The sequence below is a fragment of the Glycine soja genome, chromosome 10 (assembly GCF_004193775.1).
Source record: "Glycine soja cultivar W05 chromosome 10, ASM419377v2, whole genome shotgun sequence".
NCBI lineage: Eukaryota > Viridiplantae > Streptophyta > Magnoliopsida > Fabales > Fabaceae > Glycine > Glycine soja.
Genome location: NC_041011.1, coordinates 1,415,606 through 1,442,076, shown reverse-complemented (window position 1 = coordinate 1,442,076; position 26,471 = coordinate 1,415,606). Strand labels below are relative to the sequence as shown.

Below are 26,471 nucleotides of genomic sequence, written 5' to 3'. Positions count from 1 at the left end.
AAGAACAAAATGAGAGAGAGCGAGAGCGACCGTATGGGAAAGATGACTCACAAGTGTTCCGCCTTCAGCTTAGTTGCCAACGCATTCCACAAACTCATTAGATTGTTTTTCATGCCTCATTTGGCTACAGCTGCCGGCAAAGATACCCCAACCCCATTTTCCCCCTATCTTGAACTTAAGCTAGCTAGCTAGCTTCTGTGTTCATTTTGGCTTCTCTCTATCCGTAAACGTGAACAACTATGCTACCCATCAATATACGTGTCTTCCTCCTCCTCATCCTCATTATGATATTAACTAAAAATAACAACTAGAATATAACTCAACAGTTCAGCTTTTCATTCTCTTCTTTGCTTACATTAGCAAGCAGCAAAGTTGTGGTACCAATTTCCCAATACAAACACATACAATTATGATTTATTTGAACAATACTTAAAAGTACACACAATTTTTGCACATGGGCTACCGGTACCCACCAACCTCACTCACCTGGGTACTAAATCCGTAGTTCGGCTTGTACCGCTTGGCTGGTGAACACAATCAAAGTCATTCATGAAATAAAGACCAAATTCCCAATAATAATCAATCAAATGCGAACCCAGACAGATAGACACCACACCAGCCATGAACAAAAATGAATCAAAATTAATAAAGTTAAGTGACGACAGTTGCAGTGATGATTTAAATTATTGCGTTTCTTAATAAAGCACAATTGTTATTAAGTTTTTTTCTCAGTTAGTTCAATTGAAGTGAACAGAGTTCTATCCATACAGAAAGTTAAGCATAAGCTTAGTTCATAGTTAAACTTGAAATACGCACAAGAAGAAATTAGAAGATCCAGCCATTCCTTTATTTTTATTTTTTTTATCTTATTTATTTCTAGAGCACGAAGCACAAAACAGAAAGATCATAGAATACAAATGATGGACTGGGTAACGAAGTCTAATAAAAATGGGTAAAGTAAATATCTGATGTATCTGTTCATAGTAGAGAGAAGGAGAAGAGAGAACAAAATAATAATAAAATTGACCGAAATGAGAATTAAATTAAATGAACAGAAGTGACAAAAACAGTGAAGGGGGGAATTTACCGGCGACCAGCAACCCAAATCAGTGAGCGTGACCGTACAAATCATAAGGAGCCCAAAGTGCATCAAGCGGACAGGGCTGTTTGGAGTCCAATCGAGTCCAGGGCTTGCCACTACCGGACCAATGCAAAAGACTCACAGGCCCAGCGTGCAGGTCCCGGCAACTCCCCTTCACGTTATCGCCACCCAACCCATGCTGGTTCCACCTGTGCTCAATTGGCGCCACGTGTCCCGCGAACACCAACAGAAACGGGGGCAGAGAACCCAGCTCGTAGATCCGATCGTTCTTCTGAATCTCCATCCACCTCTCTATCCTCTTGCTGTACCCGATTCTCCGCCACCGCACCAGATCTATCACCATCACGCCCGTGTTGAAGTAGCATGGCCTCCGCCCGGCGAACGCCCTCGCGAAGCGCGTGTCCGACCAGAACGCTGCGGTGAAGTACTTGGTGAAGTTGGCGTGGCAGTATTCAGGGGCGCCGATGGTTCTAGAACCTAAGCTGGTGCTCCAGAGCTTGGCAATGTCGTCGACTACAACCAGATCGGAATCTAGGTATATAACTCTTTCGACACAGGGTTCGAGGAGGTCAGCGAGATAATTTCTGGCGTAGTTGAGGGGTTGTTCGAGGGCTTGTCTGACAGAGGTGGAGATCAGGTTGCGGACGATCTCGGGATCAAAGTAATAGACCTTGAAGTTCAATTGAGGGAAGGTGGATTTGACGAGGGATTCGAGGTTGGTTTCGGAGACGAGGAAGTGGAAGAAGATGTTCTCCGGGCACTGGGAGTGTTGGAGGATGGAGTGGACGGCGGCGATGGAGCCGCGGAGGTACTCGACGTCGAGGGTGATGGCGACGTGGACGAGGGAGGGGTCGCAGACGGAGGTGGAGACGGAGGAGGAGGCGCATTTGTTGGCGTCGGCGGCATTGCGGAAACGAGGGGCGGGGCGGAAGGAAAGGCGAGGCGGAGGGAGGCGGAGGAGGCCGTCGAGGTGGTGGGAGGAGCGGATGGCTTCGGCGGGGTGGAAGGATTGAAGGGAAGGGGAGAGGAGAATGACGAGCATTGCGGCGGAGAAGAAGCCCGAGAATCTCATGAGCCACAACATTTTGACGTGGCGGAATCAAAAGCAGACCCTGGCCTTATTGTTCTTATTGTTGAAATTGAAATCGGTGGTGAGGATGGAAGAGAGAGAAGCAAGGGTTGGCAATATGTGAGGCAGAGTGAGAATGAGAATGGGAATCGGTGCCTTTCTCAAATGGAGAGAGGATGTTGGTGCCGTGGGGACGAAGCGAGAGAGGAGAGAGAAGAGGACGGAGAGGAATCCATGCTAAGGTGCGCACCGCCTCCTCTTCTCTTCTTCCTCTCCTCTTGCACCGCTTCTCTTTAACCAATGTTTTCTTTCTCTCTAATATTGGAATTCGGAACAAAAGGGGTAAAGCACGTTGCAGTTGCACGGACACACAGGTGGGCTTTTTTCTTTCTTTCCAGCTTAGCTTCGCGATTTCCACCATATAAATGTTTTCACGGCCCCCAGAACACATTTCATTATAATGTCTTTTTTATTAATTAGGATAAAAACGAAAATACCTTTCTTCCCTCATTATGTAATGGAAATGGAAAGGCCTTGCGCTGTTGTCCAAGGACCAGCTGTCCCAACTCACTATACTCTCTTGCCACGCTTCACAATTATACACTGTCTAATATCTATCGCTGTTACTGTCATCCCAACAATATTTATTATTTACATTCACATTAAAAATATATCACATTATTCTTCAAAATAAAAACATACCTTATAATAATTCTTTTTAGCTTTTTTCAAATGAAAATGTATTAACGGTATGAAAATGTTCTCCCTATAATATTATTATTCTTTTATAATAACAATTATTTTAAGATATATATTTAAGGTAGTTTTAATTTATTAATTAGTAATAAATTTCTTTTAAATCTATAATATGAAAATTAAATCATTTGCATAATAACTAAAAGAAAAAAGAAATCATATTCTTTTATTATTTTGCAATATAAAAAATATCACATAACAGTACATGGCTTTTTTTTTAGAAGACATAACAGTACATAGCTATTAACCTCTAAATTATCCATTTGGGCGATATATGTTCATGTTTCCAATAGATTATTACGGTTATAAAATTTCACCTTAGTCGATCTCTTGTTTCTTCATAATACAATTATATACAATATGAATGTATAATGGTGTATAAAAAAGAATAATTTAAGCATCTTAAGTGTATAAATAGGTTGCAGTAAAAAAAGAGTGTATAAATAGGTTGGAAAGGAAAATTTAAGGATGGAACGGAAGAAGAGAAGAGAAGTCGCCTGTTCAAATTTTTTAATTAATATTTTAATAAAAATTAATAATTAATATTCACCGATAAAATTTACATAAATAATTGGTAAAAAAGAGTGTATAAATATTCCATCAAAGAAAATAAATTAATATATCACATATAATAAATATTAAATTAAAGTTTTTAACAATATTAATATTGCATTTAAGTTTCGTGTTAAATCAAATGATAAAAATAGTCATTTTTGTTTCTATATTATAATACTATTAGTTTCACACTAACTTAAATACATAAAGGTCAAGTTTCTCGTAATAAATTGTAGTCAAACTCATGTTATATTATAAACCCACGTTGCTTCCAAATAATTGGACTACCTTGGTTGGGTTTTAATGTATATCTTTGGTATTTTTACTTATGTTACATGTCTTATTATTTATTTAAACTATTCCTTCAAAAAAGATTATTTATTTAAACTACAAATATTCTTTATTAGAGATATTCTTATTCAAAGAAGGTGAAATTGTTACAACAAATCTCACCATTCAAATACTTAATATATATATATGACGTAAACTTAAAACACACTAGTTATAGTTAAATTCAAATATTATTACGTCAATAAATCTAATTGAGCTCTATTCTAATGAGACAGGAGATTTATGAAGCTTGCATAAGATATTAGATTTGAATCATATTGTCTATACTCTATATCGTAAACAAATATAAAATACACTTTTAAATTTCTATTTATCTTTTTTCTAGAAAAATTAATAATTATCGTTAGTTGAAATGATATTAAGTTCGATCTTCATAAATATAATATTAAGTTCGAGTCTTTAAATAAAAAATAATGATTGGGAGAAAAAATTAATAACCAAGAAAATCAATGAATACTTACTGCATATCAATAAAAAGTTAATAAAAAAATCGCGCCTGTTTTTTAGAGGGTATATATGTGTATATATTTTCACCTTTTCGTGTTGATTCATTGCATTTTGTTAAAGGAATGTTAGTAAGCTGCACAAAAAGAGGGAGAAAGAGAATATATGTTAAAAAAAAGAAGTGAAAAGTACGTAGTGTCAGAATAAAATCTGCACATAATCCATGTATTATAATTTAATCAATTGAGTTTATTCATTCTTTTAATCCATTTCATTATAGGAAAGTCTATATTAAACTGTATAAAAAGAGGGAGAAAGAGGATAAAAAAAAGTGAAAAGTATTGTCGAGAATTAAATCTGCATGTAATTCATGTTTATAATTTAATCAATTGTCTCTTTCAAAAAAAAAAACAATTTGCTTATTCAATAAGGCCATAACACATGTTATTCAAATCCAACAAAAATAATAAATTTGATGACATCTCATACTAATAAGAGATTAAATTAATTATAATTCAAAAAATTAAATTTATGGTGTTTGTTTTTCAATAGTGAAAATAAATGTTTCTTTTACCCCTAATTAAGATCGGTGATTGTTTGTTTCTAAGTTTAAAAAAAAAAAAAAAGTGACTGAAAATAAACTCCGTTTTTAGACTGAGAGCAACTCATATACTCCAGTCTTCGAAATTGACTAGTTTTCTGAAATTTGAATAATTTGTCAAAACTTGTGAGTTGGTTTAGTTCGGATTTAGAGATATATTTATGTAAATTCATATCATATTGAACCAACAATTTTTTAATTTATTTATACATAATTTTAAATCAAACTGACTTGTAATCACCACTATTTGATAGCTTTTTATTTCAAATATATACAGATAATGTATTGTTAAATATGTTTATCAATCTATTCAAGACGCCGTCTAGCATGTGTTAGTATTAACTTATTTCGCGTTGTGTGAAATTTATTTATTCCCTATTTTATCCAATTTTGTTCCTTTTTTTTTCTCATCTCTCTTATTTCGCATGTCATTGTAAGTGTTTTGATTTTTCAATACTTGCTTTCTTATATTTGTTCGTCAGAGATGATGAAGGGTTTGTCGCCGGCAACTGTGGAGACGTCGAAGAATGTGAGGAGAGAAAAAAACTATTCAAATTATAAAATAATATATCGAATGATGGGCCTATCCCCCTTATTTTTACATTATATGTATGTTTTGGTAAGGCACCCTAGACATCGTCTCTATTCAATTTAATAAGTGTGTTTGTTTTAAGTTTTTACAAAATTATTTTCGAAAGCATGGATTTGGAAATGTAGCATTTACATGTTTTCTACAGGAAATTTTTAAAAAAAAATTCAAGCATCATTTATTCCTAGAAATTTAAATACATATGTTCTCTCCTCTTCCTTTTCCTATGCATGTATATGTATGTAAAAGGATGAGAATCCTATATTCCCACAAACATGAAAAATAACTTACAACTTTCACATTCTTTTATCTCATTTTTTATTTTTTTAAATATTTTTTTTAATTTTAAATTCAATTAAATTTAAAATCATTTCAAAGGATGATGAGTATTATATATTTATCAAAATAATTTCAACAATTAATTACAAGATTATGTAAACCATTTTTTTTTAAAACATGGACTAATATTTATATCTATGTAAAAAAAAAAAGATTGATTTAAAGTCTTTATTATTTATTTTAATTTTTATAAACTCTTGGAAAATCCAAAATAATCCAGTCAAAATAAATTAGATTGGATTAAATTGTAAAATTTTAAAACTAAACCAATTAGATGTAAAATAAAAAATAAAGTGTCTGGATTTAATAGTTTTTTTCTTCTTCTTTTGCTCTTAAAATCATTAAAACTCACTCCAGGGACAGTATACGCCCTATTATTATTTTTTATCTATAACTAATGTGGTCTCTCAACATTGTTGTAAAACTAATTATTGACTCGATCAAGATTACTGTATACTCCACTAAAAAAAATATTATATAATAATTGTATTTTCTGAAATTCCAACTTTCATTTGCAATAATTCCTTCTCTCAAAATAAATTGCAATAATTCCTATTCAGTTAACTGAAAAAAAAAACCATGCATTCTCATAAAATCCTTTCTCTGATCAGATTTAACAAGTTTTTCTGAATGTCTCTCTCTGTTTTATTGCAAATTTCCCAAGATCCACTCTTGAGTGTAGAAAGCTAGAATATTCCCCAAAGTCGTTGGTGTTGAGTATAATCCTATCATGCAATGCAATATTTATTTATTTATCTATTTCTAAAAAAAACCAATCCTTTTTTTGCAGATCGCAGAGTGTGACTCCTGTTAAGGAAGCCAACTTTGTGGAAAAATGGAAAGGTAGGTGATTAAAGCAAGTTTGAAGCCTGAAATGTAAACTAAAGAACACGAGATCTAGAAGCTTAAACAAAAGACGATAAAACTTGGACATTTTTGTTAGGGGTGTTTGTGAATTAGGATTTGGAAGAGGAAAATTATTTGATCTAATTATTTTAGTTTTTTTTTTTATTTTTCATTCAATTGATTTAGTTTAAACATTTAATCTGATTCGATCCAATCTTATTTAAAATAGTTTGGATTGAATCGGTTTTTGATTTTAATTTTATTTATAATCTTTTTTTAAAAAAAGGTAAGATATATAATAAATTTAATAAAAAACAATTTAAAATATCAAATATTGTATTTATATGTCATTATATATCTAATAATAAAATAGTTGTGTATCTTAACTTAAATAATTAGTAAAAAAAATTAATTAAATATATTTTTTCATAAATAAATATGTTATATGATAATTTTATAAACATATAAAAAATAAAAATGAGTGATATTATAAATTTATAAATAAAATATAAATATATGTATAAGTTTAGTTTACATCGATTTTTAAAATCAAATCTAAAATCCGATTCGATCTAATAAAAAATTTGGTTTTTTAATTTTTTGATCTGTTTAATTTTAATTTTTTTAATCGATTATTTTGGTTCACATTAAATTGGATTGGATGTGTTTATGAATATCTCAATTTCTTGTAAATAACTGTAACAAAGATGAAAAGCAAAAAATATTTTTTACAACCAATAGTATCATATAGAATATTGACCCATACATATGAATAGAGGTGTCACACATAGGTCTAATTTGATGGGTCTGATTTCATGACCCGATTATTAAAAAGACAATAAAACTTTGGAGGCTCTTCATTAGATACATGGATTGTGGTCTAGGTAAATGAAGTTCCGTATGAGTATTCAAGTCCAATTTAATAATATAAAAAAATCTGCAAACTGATTCTTAAAAATGAAAACTGAATTTTTTGGATTATTTTGAACCATTGGATTGAATTTGTTTTTGGATTACATTTCCAAAACTAAACCAATATTTTTTAAAACATATGTATTATACATTTCGTGCAAGGTTGACCCAATGATGACGAGGATCTAAAATTAATTTAATAATTTTTTTTTCTGAGATTTATATAATGGATCGTATATATGTGAAATTTTTTCTTTGTAAAATCTAAAATAAATATTTTTTTGGTGGATCTAAAGTTTGAACTTTAATATTCTTATCTTTGGCTAGTCTGATTTCAAATAATTACACATATACTCCATATTGCATACATCTGTATCCCCTCTCAAAAAAAAGGTACTCTTTGTATAATATATATCCTCTTTTTGTACTCCTTCTTTTATTATATTTATGTATATTATATATATATATATATATAATTGAATTAGTCGTTTTAAAAAAATATGTATACTCCATGCATTTTTATGCATTTGAACTTTTGCAGTTTTTATATTTTGTTGTCTCATTATCGATACATGTTTTTTTTAGGGCATTGACGATACATGTTGTAATATTACATAACTATTACTAATCAATAACACCTTAATAAAGTTTCAAGTCTTCTAGTAATACCCTTTCAGTTTGTGTGAATATGATTGATACGTTTATTTTGTGTTATATATATATATATATATATATATATATATATATATATAGCTGCTAGAAATAGATCTAGTAATCTAACTATGTAAGGATGTGTGTAAAAACTGAATCATTCAATCTAATCCAAATCATACTTTATCGTATTGGATCGGAACAATTTTTTTTAAAGAAAACAATCCAAACCAAATTGATTATTGAACCGCGTATTCTTTTAATCTTTCAATCAGATAATTGTTGATTCAAAATTAATCTAAACTATTTCGCAAATACCTCTGGTCCAAGACTATGAGCATATTTTGATCCGATGCCAACTATTATTATTATTATTATTATTATTATTATTATTATTATTATTATTATTATTATCTAAAATCAAATGAACTGGTCCGTGATGAATTGATGAGAGCCAACTTATTGGCATAATTTTTTTATAAACAATAAAATCAATAATAATAAATTTGATCTTACATACGTTGTTTTATTGTAAAAATTGAATCATCCAATATAATCTAAATTGAATTTTATCGAATTGGATTTTTTTTTAAAAACAATCGAAAACCATTATATTGAGGAGATTCCATGAAAATAAATAACGAGAAACCTTAAAATTTTGGATTAAAGTGTAATGTGAAGTTTTTTTATGTGGTGATTTATGGTCCACCGATATAAATTTATTCGATATTTACTCCCTTCGAATCTATCTAACACAATGAATCATATTTGTATCATATTTGTGGTTTACCGATATATATATTGTTAATCTTCAACTTGAGTGAATTTTTAATTTAAAATTGATTCATATTGATCCATAAACAGTGTGACATATTGTGATAGGGTGAGAAATATTATGAGCTGAAATCAATTTGGATAGACTAATTTAAAATTGATTTATATTGTCTGGTGATAAACTAATTATGTCCAATTCATTGGCACGATTTTTCTGTTTAAACAATTAAATCATCATAATAAATTTAATATTACATATGTTATTTTAAGACTAATATTTTGGATAGATGTAAGAGTTTAATGTCTATATATTGATAGTATAAAATTATTTTATATTATCATTTAATTATAAATTATCATTTGAATTATTTTAAAATAATTATTTTAAAAATTAATAAACTTATCATATATGATATGTTGTGATAGAATGACTATATAAAAAAATTATATAATCAATGTATAATATTTTTTTTTGTTAATCATAGGTTGACTATGCATCATGTTTATCTTCATATTTTTAAACCACTTAAATCCTAAATATTATTTCTGATTTTCTTTAAAAACCCATGTAATTAATTCTTAAATTAAATTGAATTAAAAAAATTCTTTTAAGAAATTCTGTCAAAAAAAAAGAAGTTTCTAATTAAAACTATATAAGAAATTTTTTCTTGTTAGTAATTGAGTGAGATTAATGAGTCTATGAGATTAAAATGAAAAAAAAAACATATCTTATGTGTGTGAACCTTTTGGTTGAATATCAATCGATATTATTATTTAAAGTCTTTTCATATTTATACACTTAAGAGTAAGAAAATTATATCTTATCTTGATTAAGAGAAAAAATAATTAACATGCTTAAGACTCTTTAATTCGGATGTCAAATAACTAGACCCAAATACAATATTATTACACAAGTCATATTATGGGGGCTCATTACATATTAGATCTCCTTTATTCGAGACACTGAGGAGGAACAGTATGAAAAATAAGTAAACAGAACAAAAAAAATATAAAGAACTAACATTATTTTTTTAAAAGAAATAATAATTTGCAGTGAAAAGAAAAATGTGTGAATTGACAAAATTGGTGGTTTCTTGGGGAGAATCTAAGCGGGGTCTGTGATTCAGCAAAAGCAGCACATTTAAAACGAAATTCACCGGAGCCCATGGTGAGTCGATGGACGAGGAAAAATATAAAAAAGGCGGTGGATTCAATACTATTGTGAATTGTGAAGTTGTGATTGCCTAGCCTAAAAAAAATCTTTGTCAACGACAACCTACGTCTCACTGAATTTAATTCAAATATGGTACGATATTTTGACAAGGCTAATTATAATCAAGTCTTTGAAGGCTAATAGATTTAATTTTGAATGAATTTATTTTCATAAAATCACAATTTTGGAGAAATAATGTGTTTTGAAATTTTCATTTTGATGTTAAAAAGTTAACATAATATATTAAGATCTTATCATTCAATCACAAATTATTATTTGAATTATTTTAATATAATTATTTTAAAAATTAATAAATTTATCTTAATAACGAATTATGATTGCGTAACCTTGTAAATTTTTTTATAAATTTTTCTCTAATATATTCATCCCTAAGTCTCTCTCTTTTTAATCTTTTTTCGTACACATACTTAAAATTGAAGAGCCTACAGAAAATAAAAGATTGATAATCTAAAAAAAACAAATAGTTCAAAACTAAAGAGGACAAATTTTTATAAAGTATTTTCATAAATTTTAAGTACTTTTTGCTCACAAATTTTAAGTACTTTATTCTTATTTTAAATTTTCTAATATTAGGTGATATATAAAAATGGGAGAAAAATAAATTTCGGTGTTTTTTTTTTATTTCGGATTTGTTTTTGAGTTTTAAAAGTTATTTCGTAAAATAATTTAGAAGGAATAAAAGAGTGTAAATGACAAAAAAAAAAAGAGACGGAACAATAAAAAGAATGAATAATAAAAAATCAAAATAACTTTGTGATGTTTTTATTATTTTTATTTTAAAATACTCTTAAAAAACATGTTTTTCCATGTTTGAAATTAAAAATTTTAAAAGTGAAAAACAAATAAGTCCTTTAATTATTTTATTTATTTATTAAAGATTCGTCTATGTTTCTTGTTTCCTTCAGTTTCCAACCACACACACTTTGTGAGTGTGAGAGTGATACCGCTGTTGCTCTGCCTAGTATGGCCAAACCAATACATATTTGCCACATAGAAAGATGCTTAGCCATCAAAATATTAATGGAGATAAAAGTTGTTTAAAAATATGTTAAAGCTGAATAAAAAACAATGATAAAAACCTTATTGAATCGATACTTTTAAAAAAATAAATGTTTGAATTTTTTTACTTTTAATTTTAAAATATTTTTTTGAAACTGCGTGCAAAAATCATGTATTTTTATTAATTAAGTATTAGAATTTTTTAATTTGTAAAATGTATAATGTAATATTTTATATTAATTTTAAGTTTTATAATTATAAATATAATTATTATTAATATATGATATAGTAGTATGATATATTTAATTATTACCGACCAAATTATAATTCAACTATTACATAAAAGAATGAACCTATATTATAATAAATAGATATCTTAAATATATAAATTATATTATAATTAAAAATTATAAAAAATAATTTATAAAATATATTTTAGATTTATGATAAATAATTTATATTATGATACAGTATTATTTTTAGTTATTGAAATTTTTCTTTAAGAAATAGTAGTATATGAAATTTTAATTGAGTTTAAAGGTTATGCATAAATTAAATAATAAATCATCATTGATATAATTTTTTATTGTCTTGATATGGTTAATTATATGACTTTTAATTTAGTTATCATAAACGCCAAATAAATTATTATGTATATTAAGTTTTAATCGAATAATGGTGTAAATTTATTTTGTCAATTCAATTTAAAATATTAAAAATGATAGATGGAAGAATATAATAAGTTAAGAAATATATTTAAAAACAGGGTTAGAAAATATTATTTTCATTGAAGAATGACAAGTCTTGTTTAAGATAAGTAAATAATTATTCTTAATTTTTTTAAAAGAAAACATACTCCTTCTAATACATTATCTTTAATTGATTAAAATAAATTGAAAATTATAGAATTAAAAAAGAGAATCTTTAAATATAATATGAAATCCAAAAAAATATTAAATAAAAAAATGTGTTGCTAGTATTTCTTAGATTTAATTTTTATGAGCAATTAGATTCATTTAAGACATATTTTTTTAAGTTTAATTATTATTTTAGTTCCTGAATTTAGAAGATATTGTTTTAGTCATTGGATTTTGAAAAATCATTTGTTTAGTCCTTAATATAATAAATTAATAATTTGTGATGATTTTTAACATTCATTGATGATTTTTTTTAGCACTTTTTATTAGTTTTAAAATGTAAATTCAAACAGCTAAAAATAAAAATTAATTTAAGATAACTAAAAATCATCACAAAATATCAATTTATTAGGTGAGAGATTAAAAAAAGTAATTCGTCAAAATCAAAGAAAAAAAATTTAAATTTTGGAAAAAAAACACACACACACACTCCATACTATGAGACTAATACAATAATTCAATCTTGTTTAAGACAAATTTTGATAAAAAAAAAAATAATTTTTATACTTGTTTTGAAAGTTGTTGAAACCAATTTGACTAGAAAAATCGTTTGATTTTTCAAATTAAATCATAACACTAATCATTTTAAATTTATATTTTAAAATTATCACAAAATATTTTTTTAAAAAAATCATAAAGTATTAAAAACTAACATAAAGTATCAATTTATTATATAAAAACTAAATAAAAGTTTGTTAAAATTCAAGAATTAAAAACAGATTTTTAAATTTTAGAAACTAAAAAACACACAACCAACTTTAAAAAATAAAATAATAATTAAACCTTAAAAAAAAATCTAAGACACATTCTTATTATACACCTTTTAGATCATAGCTTTATTTCTTTAGTCTTCCTCCCTATTCGATGACTCCTCCACTACCGCAACGAATACAAGGGGGGCTAGCAGGAGCTGCAACCCCACCTCCCTCAAAAGGTTTTTATTTAAATATATAATAATTAATGAAATATATATTAATTGTTTCATTAATTATAATCTAACTCAAATAGATATATCAAAAAAATTTATTATCTAGATTAATTATACAATTTATCTATTATTATAAGTATTATTTATTTATTTATTTATATATTTAATTATTAAGATTATATTATAAATATATTTATATATAATTATTATAAAATTTGATAACTTTTAATTATTAGGATAAAATATATTTTTAGTATTTATATTTTTATTGAATTTTATGTCTAGTTTCCGAATTTTTATATTGAGCAATTTAGTCCCTCAATTTTATGAAAAACATGTTTTTAATCCTTTCCCATAACATGAAGTTAAAAAAAATACAAAAATTAAGGAGTAAATCCAAAGATTAAAACCATTTTTTTATTATAAATTTCATAAACTAAATTATACGTTATACGATATAAGAGTTCAAAGATTAAAAATAAGATTCATTGAAAGTTAAGTAATTAAAAATTTATTTATCCTAATTATTATTATATCCAATAAGCTTGTTTTTTTATAGTAAGATTATTGTCTATTTAATTATTAATTTATTATTGTGCTGTGAGATAAAAAAGTTTTTCAAAACATAAAACTAAAATTTATTATGAATTATTTCTTTCTTATATCATTTGAATATTTTTTTTAGTTTTACCTATAAAATTAATAAATAATGTTATAAAAGTCATTGATTATTAAATATTTATTTATTTAAAGTTATATATTTAAATAATTAATTCTTTTTTGGTGCATTCATGGGGTCCGTCCCTGTTCCCTATCACTTATGGCCTATCGGCTGTGACCATCTACCGCTGTCATTCTCCTCCGGTCACCACCTACCACCGCTACAAACTTGTCGTGACCCACAAATTCTTCTCCACTCTCGTCTCCACCTTAACGAATCGTGTTTGGCAGCATTAATTAACTAAAATGATAATTGGACTCTTCAGTTATTTCATTTGAATGTTTCATTTGTTTTAATTAAAAATACATTTTTTTTGGATTTCATTTAAAACTAGATTTTATTATTATTCAGGACTGGATAATTTTAAATATAATTTATAAGAATTTCTCTGTCTTTTTAAAATTCTCCATTTGTTCTTCACACCTGTGCTGTCTGATAATTTAGTTCGTGTAGTGAAAGTGTGAAACCATGTGCTACACAGTCGGATCGTATCAGTATCCAGCTTTTGCTTGCTTGGCTACTAACGTACGGCACCGTATTCCACCCTAAAATTCTTATATTATTAATTATTTAATTCATTTGATACATCATACATACAATTCAATTCAATGTATCCCATCATAGCTCATAGGCGCGAAACATATATATCATGTACGTATTTATGCGAGGTTGATATGACTTTTTAAAAACTAATAACGGTAAAATAACAAAATTTGTATTTAAAAATGAATAAATTACAATGGTTTATCATAATACAATATTAAATGGTTAAAACTAAACATAACAACAATGTTGTTAAAATTCAATTGTATAAAAGAATAAATTTATAACATGATATTAGAATTTTATAGAAAAATGAAACCATGCGACCTAATATACATGAGGTCGTAGTTTCTATCTTCATTGTCTTTATAAAAAAAAAAACCGTGACACTGTACATATTTATGTCAGGAAAAAAGTGTAATTATATCGTCATTATTAATTTATTATTATCGACACTTTTCTTAAAAAAAGTTGAAAATGATTTCTAACCGAGAAAAGCCTACGTATTACTGTGTTTCTTCTAAGTACAATATTATGCTTGGATATTTTTCTAACAATCTATAAGAGAAGAACAAATAAAATTAATCATTTTTTTAGAATTTTAAATTAATTTATATTCTTTAAAATTAGAAGAGAAAACTTTTATAAAAATAAAAGTCAATAAATTAATATTTAAGTTATAAAAAAGTTTAATTTAGCTGAATTTGAAATTTAGCGTACGTTGTACTCAATTGTCATTAGAAAATACATGCAGCTAGCCACCATGGATGAGAGATCGTGGCTATTTAAAATGTCAGAATAAATAAAGTTGATAGGGTCAAATAAAGTATTAGGAACATTATTATACAATAGCACTTTTCATATAATAGTGTATAGCATAGACGTTAAGTAGCCGTTGCTCGTTGGAACTAGTTTCTGCATTTGACCTCGCATCCCATTTTCGTTACCAAATTCACCTTCGTTCATAAGCAAATTGTCTTTTCCTTAAGACCATTTCCCACGCTCAGTTGACAATAGCCATTGTCTAACCCATCGATGATAATGTATGCTTCATTTTTTTTATGGTTGACTTCAATAATTCATACTGATCCACATAAGATTAACTGCAATTGACTATATGGGTTTGTAACTAAGTACCCGAGATATATATGTCAGTAACACTTTCTACTTTCTAGTCTCTTCACTGTATTTTACTATTCTAATCCAATTCAAGGATTAGTGACATTATTCTACGATTGATGTATATGAAAAAAAAAAGCATAGCCTAAACGTTAAATTAAATTGGTGGTTTTTTTTCTTAGGTTAAATTATACAGAAACTAAAAAAGAATTAAAATCTAAATTATAGAGACTAAAAAAACATTTTTAAACTATAAAAGATTAAAAAAGAATTAAAATGTAAATTATAGAGATTTAAAAGGTTATTTTTAAACTATAAAACTAAAAAGATAAAAATTATGAAATTATAGGAATCAAATGAATAATTTAATTTTTTTTTTTTACTGGTTTCTGGATTGACTTTTCAACCCAAGTAAACGTCCTTTTTCGAAACGTAATTTACCTGCTCATTACATGCTGCGCTTTTCTGTTTTACTAGTGCCTTATGTTGGTTGGATTTAATTGATGCAAATTGCAATTTTATATGCAACGAATGGCCATATGTAGGTAGGGAGCCACTATCATTGGGCGGTTTATTTAGTCAGTAATATATATATATATATATATAAATTACTAGTAAGACTTAACATAATTGATTGATAACTTAATAAATGATCGTATTTCTTAATCATGCTCATAAGAGTTTAATTCTTTGATATTGCTTATGGAAAAAATCACACCTTCTACCTTGATTTCTTTCTAATTTTTGGGTATTAAAAAAACTAAATTACCTTTTTTGTTGCATATTGCGTATCAATGACACCTTCAACCAATAATTTAAAATTAACTACTTTTCAGAAATAAAAAATTACTTAACCTTTTAATAAAACTTTATTCATAACACACGATGAAAAATTAATTTTTAATTAGTATGCTTCAAAGAGCAACATACCAAACAACAACAAAAAAATCTTATCTCAGCAGTTACATAAATATCATGTTATTCAGCTGGATTAAACGGCATATATATATATATATATATATATATATATATATATATATATATATATATATATATATTATTTATCATGAGATTTTTCTTAAAAACTTTCTGTAATAACTTTTTTCTCCTCTTCTTCTATTTTCATAAAATTAAAAATTACATAATTTACTCTTTTATTACTAATATTTCAAAGACCAATATTGTATGTAACTTTGTTGGTAAACCTATTCTACCTTCGGCCCATACGCAATGGGCATTCCTATTTTCTAATGGGCTCATCGTACAGTCGAAACATTAATTATCCATAAATACAGTTTATTTTTGTTAGCTCTACTTTTTTTATTCCTTATAAAATTTACGTAAGTCTCACGCGAGACACGAATCATTTAAAGAATTTTGTATAAATTTTTAATAGTAAAAATTATATATTACCAGTATTTTTCTTATTTGCCAGCAGCAAGTAATAATTAACTGATACATGTCAATTGTTATTTTGCACCTCAAGGAGTAGAGATCTTCATGACAAAATTCCTTGTGAGGCGAAGATTATATCATCAATATTAGTTGTTCAATATGATATTAAGGTATGCTTGTTCGAATTTTCGATTAAGGATTTGCATAATTTTTTTTATGTCGCCATAGCGATGGCTTTGTGACTGGCTGACATCATGCTTGTTTTTATTGTTATTATTATATATGTGTCTCCGTTTGTGTTTAAAATGTGACCTCAATCACATACAAATATCCATGCTCCTTTTGTTATGAAATGAAACATGTTTTGATGACCTATATCTATATCCATCCATATGATAATCACTAATTAGCCACCCCGGCTGACTGTGATTTCCTTCACATATGAAGATAAGAAGTTAGTATTAGACCACATATGAAAAATAAGAAAGGGTCTTAAAATAATAACAGTTTTGTACTAGAGTAGGTTGTATGTTATAAACAAACGTTTGCATACCAAGTGAAAGTGGATAATTAACAGAGATCAGAGAAGGGAAATTATCTAAATTCAAGAATCTTATTTGAAATATTAATTTATATCGTTGAAAAAACAATTCTGATGACCTGGTTAATTTTCCCCCCTATATGTGTGACTTTGCTTCTTCTTTTTTAATCATGGTAAAAAAAAGAGTCACCGCTAACACTATGACTTTAGTATAATATGATGTTGGATTATGTATTTTTTTAGAGCACTGTCAATGTAGAGAAATAAATATTGACTTGTATTCCACATAAATTTTAAATGATGATTATATTTATTTTTTGTGTTTTATTGGGAACAAATCGTTTTGTGATTGTGAATGTATATTTGATTGGCATTAGTTCCTCACAATGTCACGAATTAAGGATCGAATACTTACTGGAATAGGTGTTTAGTTATATAAGCAGTGTTTAATAATGTTTCCAACAAATTGTCTGAGAAGGGGGATATATGTAAATAAAAAAAGGGTAAGTTGGTCTTTAAGTGGAGGATATATGTTCCAGAAGATGGTTACGAAAAGTGTAATGCTTAAAAGAGAGAGAAAAAAACTTTATGAAGAATGCATGGAGATGTTATGTCCTAGAGTTTTCCTAACAAGTGCCCGTGAGATGGGACATTAATTAAATTATAAGCGGCTGGCTGTGTACGTCTTATCGTCATGTGGTTAGAGATAACTTTTATATATTTAAATGGAAGAGGAAAATCACATGTTTCCTTGCCATTATAAGTAAAAAGTGACAAGGAAATAAAAAGATACAAAGACTAAAAGTGGATACTCCACAATCCACATTACTTCTTCAAAAGGAGTATATAAACTGCATGTTGTTCTCATATTCAGGAAAATGACTTGTGCTGTGGCTGGGATTCATTGGGTTAGGATTGAGGGCTTTTAGTTACACTTTTTTTTTATATATAAAAAAAACAATATAAGAGTAGACTTGGGTGCTGGGGCTAAATAATACTGGTCATCTATTTATTTTTTTGTGTTATTAACATATAAGAGCATTGATTAATGAATCAAAAGACCAAAAATTTTGTTAAAAATCATATGAAAATATATTTAAAAAAATAAAGAAAATCACATTTTTATGCATCTCAACAATTTTTTTTTTTTTACTTTTTTAACATTTTCTCTAAGGTATAAAGTAAATTATTTTTTAAAGTAATTTGTCTTTTCTTAACTTGGGGGCTGGGGCTAATTAACATTTGTCTTTTTTTAAAGTAAATTATTTTTTTAAGCAAGAGCGAGATGAATGTATAAAAAAAAAAGTTACATATACTTATTAAATATTTTTTTTTTTCAATTCTACCTTAGAACTATAATTTTTTTCCTTCTTCTTCCGTCAACACGAAGTGCGAAAATCAAATTGGATTTTGTATTTGTCCGAATATACAGTTATAATTCTTCCTTGCTATGTTGAGTCGTGCGTCCGTATTCGTGTTTGGTACCTTCTTCTCCAAGCACATTGAGAGAAAATACTTACAAAAATATTTTCACACTCAAATCACATATGACTCAATATAGTAAATTAAGAATAAAAATAATAATAAACATTTAAATTTTACCTTGAATATCTCATCAATTATATACTATTTTAATGAGTCTCAGATTCATAGGTCTTGTAATATAAAGATATTGAAAATATCATTATTTTGGTAAAATAATATTAAAGTAATATTATCTTTATTATTATTATTATTAGAACGCGGGGGTACAGATTTGAAGCTCATAGTCACGCAAATGAGAAAATTAAAACATAGGGAGGGCATCACCTCCTCATCTTTGTAACGTGTTAATTATTTTTTAAAATGTTAATATTTATTTTTCATTTCGATTTTTATTTTCCCATAATATTTTATCATTATTTGTTAAGAAAGATATTAATATTTCTAGAAACCAATGGTGCTAAATTATGTAAAACTCATCCACCAAATATTTATTATGCGTGCAAGGCGAGATAAACAGATTATCGTAATGAATAATGAGACCTAAATTACAATGGACTGCTCTTTTTAATAATACCAAGTATTATTAAAAGGCACACGATTCTTTAATTAGTCGAGTTAATAAAATTCTTTAATATCACAAAATCAGATGATATCTTCCATTATAATACTTGCACTTATCGAATGGCATAATATATTCCACGAATCCGATTGACATTGTGTCATATTAATATCGATTAAATCTGTGACAAGACTAAAAATGATAAGACAACGAATTAAAAAATCCATACAAGTTTGTCTGAAAATTGATTCCATTTTTTGGTGGTTTAAAAGAATAATGATCAGCTGGAAAGTGTTGAATTTTAACTTTTTAACAGAATAATATGTTGTGTAATACATAAAACAAACTAGCAATTCTGTATAAATTATATTATATGTGTGTGTGTATATATATATATATATATATATATATATATATATATATATATATTCACATATAGTATTTATTTATATAGTTTTAGTTATATTAAATCAATATTTTTTATAAATTGAAGTTATAAAATTGGTTGAGTAATAAAAGAAAAAGGGAGAGAAAGAGAAATGATGCCAGTTTGATTCTTTCACTAACAACTGATAATTAATATTTGTTGATAAAAAATCAGTAAAAAAATAAAATACTAGCAGCATAGAATGTTGCTACTAACATCTCAGCTAGATCATCAGATTTTCAGGTTTAATATTGAGATGTAAAATACTTTTTTTCTAGGTAAATTTTGAAAGACGATAAACAAATCATGTGCATTATATAGCTTATATCTAAAGCTTCAAAATTATATGCAAAGTTATGTTTTTTTTTTATATGTTCGTGATTGTATTTCCTCTTTCACTTAGTATATATTAAGAAAGAGAATAAAAAATGACAAAAATATAATTTTAATCTTTTTATATTTATCAATTTATAATTTTGATTTCTTATTTTAAAATTGAAACATATAATTTCTCTATTTTATAAAATTAATGAGTCGACCGTTAAAATTTAAAGTTGAATGATATAATTTGTTTTTATATCAATCGAAATGTATCTTTTTTTTTTCATAAAAAAATCAAAACCTCCCATCTAAATACATTCCATCCTCCACTGCGACCCTGCATCGACAAACATAGTAGTTAATCCTTTGCATATCAATTTTCATGAAGTCTGCATAATTATCAAAGTTGCATGTTCAACTTGTAACCAAGTCTGATATCTGAGAACCCTTTCCAATTCGTACCCAAATTTTGAAGTTTATAATCCCTTCAAACAAATCATTGATAGCATAACCTAATCATGAAAAGAGTATCATTTTTTTTTTTTTTATCTTACAAGACAACCATTGTCACAGCTTCAACTTAATAAGATCCATCACGTTTTCATCCTCCAAAGTAGCACCATTAAATAAGACGACATTCCTCTGCATCCACATAAACCAAATAATTGCAGCCCAAACAACTCTCAAGCCTACCTGTATGTGTTTCCCTTCCAATCCTCCGGTGCCGGTGACGTTGACGGCGACGACGCAGAGAGAGCGTCACGGAGGATTTGTCCGAATCGGATGAAACGGAATCGTTTCGCGATGTGAAGAGGAGGAGAAAAGTTTAATCACAGTTAAATGCGCAGACACAAACACATACTCCACCCTGTCGACCTGGTTACCATGGCTGAGAGTTTGGTGAAGTTAAAGGTATAATGACAGTTAAATCTTTTTTAATTTTAATTTTTAATAGTGAACGTTAACTTTGATGGGTCAATTCTTGATTTAGATGAAAAATTCCTGATTTTATAAAATAAATAAAATTAAACATCTTAATTTTAAAATAAGAGGATCAAAATTATATATGGATATTGATACCAATAAAAATATGAAAATTAAAATTACATTTTAATTAAAAAACAAAGAATGCTGCTACTATCAACACATCAAAGTTAACAAATTTTGGTTGCTTTCCTTTCCTTAGCTTTTAAGTTTAAGTACTTTGCTATGGAAGAGACAAGAAGTAAAAGGTACTTGTAGGTGTGGTATTAAGTATTTGACATTGTGTTTTATATAATTGTTTGTTATAAGGACAGTCATAAGTGTTAAGATAACAAAATAAACTTAGAAGCTTTTAAAATCAAAGTTATATTGGTCAGGTATCGATATGACTTGTGATCTATACTGTATTAAATCTCGATTAGGTAAGATATTTTATTAAATAAATGAGGTCATTTTAAAAAAAACTATTTAATTAAAAAGGAAATATTTAAAAGTTAAAATTATTAAAAAAAGACTTTTAAACTTAATAAGTTTATAAATTGTTTTACAATGGCAACGAAGATTCAACTTAATTCTTTATACATTTACCTCAACTCTCACCACAGCCAATAGGTTAACTCTAGTGTTTAATAAGTTTATCTATTTAAGGAAAAATAAATAATAATTTTTTTATTAATATTGTTATTATATTAATATTTTTAGGGTTTTATGTTTTTAAATATATATTTATTTATCTTTTAAATATTGAGCATGCCCATTTACATAAAAAAAACAAACTTATAAACTTATTGAAATTAATGTCCTATTTTAAGTTTTTATTGCAAACTCGGATTTAAAATAAGTTATCAATATCGTATCAAACCTTAAAAAAAAAACTTATATCTTATAAACAAGCTAATAACTTTGAGTAACAGTTTAATTTTTATAATTTCTAGTTTGCTTTACATAATTTTTCTCATTATTCATGAATTAGTCAGTTAACCTATTCAGATCGAGTCTATCTAATTTTTTTAATATAAAATAGATATCTAAATAAGTTAATAGATCAAGTGAAGCTTTAAATTATTAAGAAAAAGTTAGGTTAGACTAAAAAATAAACTGTAACATATGACAAGCCAAACTTGTTCAATGAATATTGTTTTAAATGGGTTAGATCATATAAAACCTTGTTTGGACCATATATATCTTGTTTCCTCTCCTAATTAAGAGTTTTATTGCATTCCAGTTGCAACCATTTAAAAAAAGTTGAATTGTAACATAAACATAATAATATTAAAAACATATTATTTAAAATAACTTTTTCAATATATATTTATATAATATTTAAAAATAATTGAAATATATATTAAAAAGTTATAAATTATAAACTTAAACTTGACGCATGTACAGGACATGGGTTATGACACTAGTTTAATTAAAAAATGAATGGAATGATCGCTAATGGCAACACAATGACAATTTTTTTTTGTCTTTTTTAGAATGTGGTTCATACTAGAATTAGATAAACAGAACTAGCATGGTTTGAGTTCGTTAATAATGTGCATACTTTTGAGTTAATTAGATGATTCATATTGATGCATTTTAAAATAAAGTGTTACGAAGGGTCTCTTTTTTTATTTAAAGGTTACAATGGGTCTCTACTTAGCCCCTAATCGCATTTCCAGAGATTAACCTACATATACCTACTTGCATTTTTCCAAAATTAAGTTAAACATGCATTAAAAACCTTTTTTTTTTTTTTGACAGAACATGCATTAAAAACTTACGCATACTTATTCCCAAGCTTGCCAATAAAAAAAAAAAACTCATTCCCAAGCTATTCTCTTTTTCCAGAGATTCCCAAGCTATATAGCGTAATATAATTTTTGCCTTCCTCTAAAAAAACAAAAAAACATAACTTTGCCTTTTTATTTCACCTGAGTATAAATCTGATAAGTTGGATACGCAGATAAAATTACTCATACACTCACATAAAACAGCTTTTTTTTTAAAAAAAAAAAAAAACTAATCCAAGACCATCATATCTTTTAATCTTCTATGGTGGAGTAGTTTAAAATACAATTATTTTATTATCACCGTTTTCTAGTGATTAAGAAACAATTAAAATTGAAGGTAAGTGAGCTTGTGGCCCATGCTTAATTTAAACCAACAAATTTTTTTCATAAAGAAACATATTATGAAACTATCCATATACGTATATTTTTACGTATCAGTTAGTATAACCTTCTTGATTCCTATTTTGGGTTGACTTGCTTGCTAGAACTTCAATTTCCAGCGCATAACATGGAATACGCATTATATATCCAAGTCATTTATTAACAAGATAAACCTCGGAATCAATAGTGCCGCGTTTGCCAGCATAATAATACAATTTCGTGTTTCCCTATATTCCGGTGATGTTGGCATGTAGTTTAGGAATTGGGGCGATGAGAAAAGAAGAATCTATCGAGTTGATAGAATGACATTAAAAAGTAAATAAACCCCATCAGAAAATAGTACATATATGGAATGACAGTAAGAGATTAACTTTAAGAAGGTGATGAAGGCATTGGGAGGACAAGTATTGAACAATTGATGAGAAAAAAGAAGGTGCTTTGACGGTTTAACCCTTACCGTTGGCGCTACGGTCACCGGATTTGTGCTGCGGCGGCGTCGGGAGACACTAACGGGCCATGCGCCATGAGGAGGGACTTGTAGATCTGGATGATGGTCTTCTCGTCGTACTCCTTGGGTGGGGCCAGCCCGAAGCCAGTTCCTAAGGAGGTGCCCACACCTGAGAGGGCCCCACCGAAGCCCGAAGCTGAGGCGGCGTTCACCGTCATGACCCGCGAGTTGGCCAGGCCCAGCATCATCCTCACGTACGCGTCCCGAACCCACAGCAACATTTTCTTGGGCGACGGGATTTTCCTGATTCGGATCTTGGGTGCGAGTCTGATCCTCCACCTCCAGAACCTACCCTTCCCGGTTCGGGTGCTCCCAAGCTCCACCCGGTTCCGCCTTCTCCGACCCGACCCGTTTAGCTTCTTGTAGCCCTTCCTCCTCCAATAGTCTTTCACACCCCTGCACACGCTGGCGGTGATGCCTTCCATCTCCTCCTTCTTTAACACTGCTTCTTCTTCTTCTTCTTCTTTTTGTTTTTTTCTCTTACGAAGAAAGACAGAGAACTGCAATGGGGGTGGGTGAGTAAGAAGACTTAAGTTAGGTGCATGCAGACGAAATAACACGTGGCATGGGCATGGAAAGCACCCTCTGGGTGCACTCCTAATCTTATGCTTCCTTAATTTAATAATTTCCTAGTATATTAATATTGTCATAAAAATATGTCTATGTATGCATAGAAGAAGGTGAGGCAGAAGTGGTAGTGGTACATTAAATACGACAGCCACTCTGGTAGCTGAGTTTATCACCAACGTCCCTTTCCCCTAATTAATATACTTCACGTCGCACGTGCCAAGGTTTCCAATGCTATGCTACTCATTTTTCCCATACACTGTAGTTTTTTCTATTTTTGGATTTCTTTCCCACCCTAATATATTTCATGGTATAGATTATCCATTGGTATGCTGCTATGGTGCCAATAAATATATATTTGTGAAGTTGATAAAAAACATACTCATTTAAGAATGTGAATTTGATTCTATAAAAAATATTTTTTTGAATTTCGAGATCCATCGTGTCACTTATGAAATATCGTGGATCCATCATTAAACTCATCCAAATTTTCGTAAAGAGTAAAAAAAGTACGTATACGTTATGGTGTTCAAATGTCATTTTGAATCTTAATTAATTGAAAGTGAAACTGAATAGATCACTTGAAGAATTTAGTTTTTTTTAGTTAAAAATATTTGAATTAAAAAATTCAATACTTTATTTAAGAGAAATTAAACACTTTATTTCGTGGGTTTTCTGTTTTTTTTAATCACCGTTATAATATTCCGAAGGTTTTTTTTTTTAGAGAGAATATCATATTGCAAAGCTTAAATTACAGGTAACTTGTAAATATGCAGGCTTTGTTTGTGAATTGAGTTATTGACGGCATGCCTGAAGAGTCAAGAGGCGTGGTTCGGACCCATTACTCATAATAAAACTCACAAGACTAGAGGTTGAAGAGGGTATTTTTTATTATTATTATTCATTGGAGAGAGTGTTATTTGAATATTTGGAGCTTATTTTATAGTCATTGATATTTGGGATTGATTTTGAGTCTAGAAAAAAAAATATTGATTTTGTGTAATTAAAAATGAAGAAATTTAATTACTTAAGATCAGATTTAAAGACCGACATTAATAAAAGAAAATTTAATTGGTCGGAAAACATAAATATAATTTTTTTTATAATATTTAGATAGAAAAATTTATATAAACTATCCAAATTCTCTCTCATTAGATCGACCAATTGGTTACATGTATATTGTAATAATGGATACTAACATATTACATATTGTTCTCAATCTCAAGCTCCTGGATATAGCTAGCCTTCTCCTACAAGAAAAAAGAAAGTATGCTTTTCTTTGGTTACGAAAGAACAGTGTGATTCTAGAATGGACCACGGGGGCGAGGTGGGTAGTACTAAAGTTTAATAATTTGACTTCCGAACATCAAAAGAGTAATAATTAAGAGATAATTGTCGCCTGCAATACTGATAACGACATAAACTAATTATTTAAGAAGTTTAATTTATCAGGAAAAGGCATATGAATAATCTTTTTATTTTGTATTTTTTTAATATATTTCTTATAAATATCATTTATCTTTGAAGTATAAAATGATAATATACAAATTTATTTATTTTATGCTGAGCTAATTAGCTTTAACTTTTTATTTATTTAAAGTATTTGAAGGAACACGAATCAAACTCTAAGCCATTTAATCACATATTCATTAACATAAAAAAGAATATGATGTAAAACGTGGCAGTTGGTATTATGAGATAATGGAAACAACACAAACCGAAAGGATTTGAACTTTTATGTTGTTTTTATTATCGGACGATAATGTTGTTGCTTGCATCTTTTTTCATTGATTGTGTTGAAGCGCAGGGATTGGTTATTTTCAGGTAGCTTAACATCAATCCCATCAATAATGCCAGTTCTGTTCACCACGTTAGGTATTAATTAAATTATATTAGTACGTCTATAAACAGATTAACGTCAACGACTAAGTGAAGTCTAAAGTGTCATAGCTGAAGTGAAGAATTAGCGACGTTGGAGTGGGGCTCAAGTAAGTGAAGAACGAAAATGACATCTACATATCTAATTATGGTTTAATTTCTATATCTGCCTGAATTTTACTGTTTTAATATTATATGTA

At 28.0% G+C, this 26,471-nt stretch overlaps 2 protein-coding genes across 2 annotated transcripts; both read right to left on the bottom strand.

The window, feature by feature from the left end:
• Positions 1-825: 825 nt before the first annotated feature.
• Positions 826-2,645, bottom strand: LOC114371069 (probable galacturonosyltransferase-like 7). Its single transcript, XM_028328471.1, has one exon. It carries the CDS (start codon positions 2,184-2,186, stop codon positions 1,107-1,109), a length of 1,080 nt encoding a protein of 359 aa, XP_028184272.1. The 5' UTR covers positions 2,187-2,645; the 3' UTR covers positions 826-1,106.
• Positions 2,646-23,460: 20,815 nt separating this feature from the next.
• On the bottom strand, positions 23,461-24,430 carry LOC114370248. The gene has a single exon (XM_028327548.1). The coding sequence runs from the start codon at positions 24,249-24,251 to the stop codon at positions 23,790-23,792; it is 462 nt and encodes a 153-aa protein (XP_028183349.1). The 5' UTR covers positions 24,252-24,430; the 3' UTR covers positions 23,461-23,789.
• Positions 24,431-26,471: the final 2,041 nt, after the last annotated feature.

Coding starts and splice junctions, on each gene's coding strand:
- LOC114370248 (XM_028327548.1), bottom strand. CDS start 24,251: ATGGAAGGCATCACCGCCAGCGTGTGCAGGGGTGTGAAAGACTATTGG.
- LOC114371069 (XM_028328471.1), bottom strand. CDS start 2,186: ATGTTGTGGCTCATGAGATTCTCGGGCTTCTTCTCCGCCGCAATGCTC.